Genomic DNA, 6000 nt, shown 5'->3' on the forward strand with positions numbered 1-6000 from the left:
ACAAAAATCTGCCGCGGCCATATGTGTATCTCTACTTGTTCTTCATCAACTGGCTCCTGAACAGTTACCATTCCTATCCTGTATCGTTGCTAGTGACGAGAAACGGTGCCTTTATGCTAAAATAAGGAAAAGAAAGAAATGGTTTAGCCCAAACAAAGTAGCAACACCCCGTACAAAAACCTGCGCTCATCCACAAAAGATAATCTTTTTTATATGGTTGAAAAGCGACGCTGTGACGCACTACGAATTGTTTTCCCGTGGTGGTATCATCACTGCGGATACCTAGTGTCAAAAACTGAGATGTCTTACAGACGCAGCCCAAGAACAATAGCCAGAAAGACAGTTTGAAACTTCACTACGCCACGATAACACCTGCCTGCATTCAGCAAGACTTTTTTTAAAAGAGAAAAAGAAAAGGACAGTACACAGGAGTTGGATCGGGAGGTCTGTACTTTGTTATTATCTTTTATTTACTTACAGCAATTACACTTACTTTCTAAAGAAACAGGCAGGAATTTGGAAATAGGAAATAATAAATTTATGGTATAATTTAAGAAGAGAATAAAAGAAGACAGGAAAGCATAGACTTAGGTACCTCTTCACCAACACGAACTGGCGAAGGGGACTTGGTATTGGACAAGGGGACACAACGAACTGTCAGAAAATGGTCATTTCAAGGACAGCTCTGAGCCAGACGCCCTGCAGTGTGCGTTTCAGAAGTCCCAAACCACCGCCATTTGCTACTGCTGTTGTGTCAAGCGAGAGCTCTGTTGTGTTTTGTGATGAAAGCTGGTTCAGCCTCTGATGGCCGTGTGCTGGTGGAAAAGCAGTCAGTCGAAGGTCTGTAACCAACCTGACACACTGGACCTACTCCTGAAGTTATGGTCTGAAGTGCGATTTCGTATGACGCGGGAGCACTCTCGTAGTTGTCCCACGCAAACTGACTGCAAATTTGTACGTGAGTCTTGTGAGTCGACATGTCGTGTTGCTACTCATGAACATCATTCGACGCAATGTTTTCCAACAGGATAACCCTCGCCCACATTCCGCTGTTGTAGCCAGCATGCTCTACAGAGTGTTGACATGCTGCCTTGGCCTGCTCGATTACCACATGTGTCTCCTGTCGAGCACGTATGGATCATCGTTGGACAAGAACTCCACGTCGTCCCTGTATTAATGCACCATGTGCAACAGCCGTAGAACTCTAACCCACAGACTGAATTCCACTCCCTATATAACACACTGCATGCATGTTTACATGCTTGCATTCAGCAATTTGGTGGTTACACCGGTTATTAATGTACCAGCAGTTCACATCTGCTATGGATTATCTCGCGCTTATTTCAACCTGTGATCTTACAATGTTAATAACTTAAATATGTTACCTAAAGAAATGTATTCTCAAAATTTAGTTATTCTGTATCAAGTACTTTGTAACTTGCGATTTTCTTCCATCAGTGTATGTGCATATCTTCTCGCAATGCACAGCGGTGACACCGGAGACCACGTGAGTCACCTCCTACATCAACAGCAAGGTTTCGGATGGCGTGTCATCAGACTCATGCAGTAACGAAGTTAATTTAGCGTTGAATTCAATGTGAGATACTTGTAATTGTTTCCACGATAGAACTTTGCCTCGAAACCTGGCAGAAAATTCAAAGAGATTCTGGTCGTATATAAAGTACGCTATCAGCAAGACACAATGACTTCACTGCGTGAGAACAATAGAAATACTGTCGAGGACAGTGCTGCTTAAGCAGATTCACTGAACAGAGCCTTCTGAAATTCCTTCGCCAAAGAAGATGAAGTAAATTCTCCAGAATTAGAATCTAGAAGAGCTGGCAGCGTATCTCAGAAGCACATACCCTAAGAATAATGAGGCAACTTAATCACTTAGTAAAAGCAAGTCTTCCCGACCACACCGTATACCAACCATGTACTTTTCAGAATATGCTGATGCCGTAGCTCTATACTTAACAATCATATATAACCGCTAGTACGACGAATGATCCGCATCCAAAGACTTGGAAGTTGTACATGTCACATCAGTAATCAAGGAAGGCAGTAGGAGTAAATCACTAACTTACTGCCCTTATAGTTAACTTCGATATGGAGCAGGATTGTTGTTGTTGTTGTTGTGGTCTTCAGTCCTGAGACTGGTTTGATGTAGCTCTCCGTGCTACTCTATCCTGTGCAAGCTTCTTCATCTCCCAGTATATACTGCAACCTACTTCTTTCTAAATCTGCTTAGTGAATTCATCTCTTGGTCTCCCAAGATTTTTTCCCTCCACGCTACCCTCCAATGCTAAATTTGTGATCCCTTGATGCCTCGGAACTTGTCCTATGAACCAGTCCCTTCTTCTTGTCAAGTTGTGCCACAAACTCCTCCCCAATTCTATTCAATACCTCCTCATTTGTTATGTGATCTACCCATCTAATCTTCAGCATTCTTCTGTAACACCACATTTCTAAAGCTTCTATTCTCTTCTTGTCCAAACTATTTATCGTAAATGTTTCACTTCCATACATGACTACACTCCATACAAATACTTTCAGAAACGACTTCCTGGTACTTAAATCTATACTCGATCTTAGCAAATTTGTCTTCTTCAGGAACGCTTTCTTTGCCACTGCCAGTCTACATTTTATATTCTCTCTACTTCGACCATCAGCAGTTATTTTGCTCCCCAAATAGCAAAACTCTTTTACTACTTTAAGTGTCTTATTTCCTAATCTAATTCCCCCAGCATCACCCGAGTTACTACATTCCATTATCCCCGTTTTGCTTTTGTTGACGTTCATCTTATATCCTTCTTCCAGGACACTGTCCATTCCGTTGAACTGCTCTTCCAAGTCCTTTGCTGCAGGATCTTAGAACATATATCGTGCTGGAACATTATGAACTACCTCGAAGAGAACTGTCTAGTACACATAGTCAACACGGATTAAGAAAACATCGTTCCTGTGAAACACGACTAGCTCTTTGTTCACATGAAGTATAGCACGTTGTGGACAAGGAATTTCAAATTTATTTCGTATTTCTAGATTTGCTGAAGGCTTTCGAAACTGGAACTCACAAGTGGCTTGTAATCAAATTGCGTGCTTAAATATCGTCTCAGTTATTCGGCTGGATTCGCGATTTTCTGCCAGAGAAGTCATAGTTCGTAGTAACTGGCGGGAAGTCATGGAGTAAAACAGAAATGATTTCTAGCCTTCCCCAACATATTGTCATAGTTCCTAAGATGTTCCTTATTATATAAGCGATTTAGGAAATAATCCGAGAATCAGTCTTAGGTTGTTTACATATGATCTCACCAGAAGATCAAAACAAATTCCAAAACGATTTAGATAAGATTTCTGTACGGTTCGAAAATTGTCAATTCACCATAAATAATGAAAAGCGCAAGTCACCCTAATGAGTGCTAAAAGGAATCCGTCAAACTTCGGTTACACCATAAATCAATCAAATGTAAGGGCCGTAAATTCAAGTAAATATCTAGGAATTATAATTACGAATAACTTAAACTGGGAAGAACACAAAGGAAATGTTATCAGGAAAGCGAACCAAAGACTGATTTTTACTGGCAGAAAGAAGATGCAACAGCTCTACCGAAGAGACTTCCTATAGTACGCTTCTCAGTCGTCTTTCGGAGTACTGCCGGGTGGTTTAGGATAATAACTACGTAGGATTATAGGACAACACCAAGGAAGTTGAAAGAAGGGCAGCACGTTTTGTACTATCGAGAAACATAGGAGAGAGTGTCACGGACATGATACAGAATTTGGGGCGGACATAATTTAAACGAAGGCCTTTCTAATTGCGGCTAGATCTTCTCAAGAAATTTCAATTACCAGCTTTCTCCTCCGCATGAGAAAATATATTGTGACGTGGACCTGCACAAGGAGAAACGATCGTCAAAATAAAATAAGGAATATCAGAGCTTGAACGAAAAAATATGTGAAAATTCCTGGCAGATTAAAACTGTGTGCCGAACCGAGACTCGAACTCGGGATCTTCGCCTTTCGCGGGCAAGTGGTCTACCAACTGAGCTACCCAAGCACGACTCACGCCCCGTCCTCACAGCTTTACTTCTGCCAGTACCTCGTCTCCTACCTTCCAAACCTTACAGAAGCTCCCCTGCGAACACTGCAGAACTAGCCCTCCTGAAAGAAAGGATATTGCGGAGACATGGCTTAGCCACAGCCTTGGGGATGTTTCCAGAATGAGATTTTCACTCTGCAGCGGAGTGTGCGCTGATATGAAACTTCCAGGCAGATTAAAACTGTGTGCCGGACCGAGACTCTAACTCGGGACTTTTGCTTTTCGCGGGCAAGTGCTCTACCAACTGTGCTACCCAAGCACGACTCACGCCCCGTCCTCACAGCTTTACTTCTGCCAGTACCTCGTCTCCTACCTTCCAAACCGCACAGAAGCTCTCCTGCGAACACTGCAGAAGTAGCACTCCTGAAAGAAAGGATATTGCGGAGACATGGCTTAGCCACAGCGTTGGGGATGTTTCCAGAATGAGATTTTCACTCTGCAGCGGAGTGTGCGCTGATATGAAACTTCCTGGCAGATTAAAACTGTGTGCCGGACCGAGACTCGAACTCGGGACCTTTGCCTTTCGCGGGCAAGTGCTCTACCAACTGTGCTACCCAAGCACGACTCACGCCCCGTCCTCACAGCTTTACTTCTGCCAGTACCTCGTCTCCTACCTTCCAAACCGTACAGAAGCTCTCCTGTGAACACTGCAGGACTATCACTCCTGAAAGAAAGGATATTGCGGAGACATGGCTTAGCCACAGCCTGGGGGATGTTTCCAGCGCACACTCCGCTGCAGAGTGAAAATCTCATTCTGGAAAAGAATGTGTTCATTTTTTCCAGGTGGTGTTCGAGAGTGGAACACTTGAGTGTGATTTGCAGAAGATTCGTGAAGGTGTGGATGTAAAAATAGAATACTGAGGTGTGAAAGCCGCCCTTGGGAGCTCCACAGCGGTAAGCGCTCCTCGCTGTTCCCAGGACGCGTGCGGCTGCGGAAGCTGCTGCTGCCGATTCTGCTGCTGGTGAAGGACCTGCCGCTGGTGGTGCTGGGCGTCGTCTTCTCGTCGGCGGTGGTGCTCATCAGCTTCCACGCGCTGTGGTCGGGCCTGGCGTCGCTCATTGTGTCGGGCTGGGTGGGGCTGAAGCTGCTGCTGCAGCAGGCGCAGCCGCCGTCGCCGCGCGTCTCCGTGGGCGTGGTGCGAGCGCCGCTGCCGCTGGACGTGCTCCACCACGACTACCTGCACCACGGCCACGGCTGGAGCCGCGCCGGCGCCGCCCCCGTCTCCGCCGCCGCCGCCGCCGCCAGCCCCCTCGTCGACCCCTACCGCGCCTACTACCAGCGTGGCGCCCTAGAGAGGGACTACCTGGACAGGCCGATGCGGCGCTAGTCGGCACGGCACTCACCCACCGCGCCGCCGCTGCCGTCTGCTGCTAGGCCTCTGTTGTCATCGCCGTTCTCAATCCGAGAGACTGATTCGATGCACCTCTCTAAACTACTCTTTCCTGTGTAATTCTCTTCACCTCTGAATAACTATTCGTACCTCCATCCACTTGAACATGTTAACTGTAGTCAGCCTTTATTCTCCTCTACAGTTTTTACGTATGCCTCCATATCCATATTCATTCATTAATGCCTCTGATCCCTTCTTTTAGTCCATTCGCAACCTCTTCAGTTAGTACCTGAATAACACTAATTCTAACCAACACCTTGTAAAATGACCTTCTTTCAAATTATATTATGAATATTTATATATGTGTTTGGGGACAGAGAGATTGATTTTTGATTGAGATTTTTACTTAAAGTCGTAACTGGTACCTGAATGTTGGTTGCTGCCTCCTTCAATGATCAGCTTCTGCCCCAGTTGTTGACGTATTTGGAGGAAGTTATTGTTCTTTAAGATTTAAAATACGACTCTGTTAGTTACTTGGCCGTATTGCGGATATCTTCGAGCCCAAGT

General features: G+C 45.2%; 1 protein-coding gene across 1 annotated transcript in view; it reads left to right on the forward strand.

Moving 5' to 3' along the window:
* The window catches only part of LOC126355765 (uncharacterized), a 36995-nt gene extending 31319 nt beyond the window's left edge, over window positions 1-5676 (forward strand). Inside the window, exon 2 of the mRNA XM_050006166.1 lies at window positions 5021-5676. Coding sequence (XP_049862123.1) covers window positions 5021-5430 — 410 coding nt within the window. The 3' untranslated portion in view covers window positions 5431-5676. The remainder of the gene's footprint in view (window positions 1-5020) is intronic.
* Window positions 5677-6000: the final 324 nt, after the last annotated feature.

Source organism: Schistocerca gregaria, chromosome 3, assembly GCF_023897955.1.
Source record: "Schistocerca gregaria isolate iqSchGreg1 chromosome 3, iqSchGreg1.2, whole genome shotgun sequence".
NCBI lineage: Eukaryota > Metazoa > Arthropoda > Insecta > Orthoptera > Acrididae > Schistocerca > Schistocerca gregaria.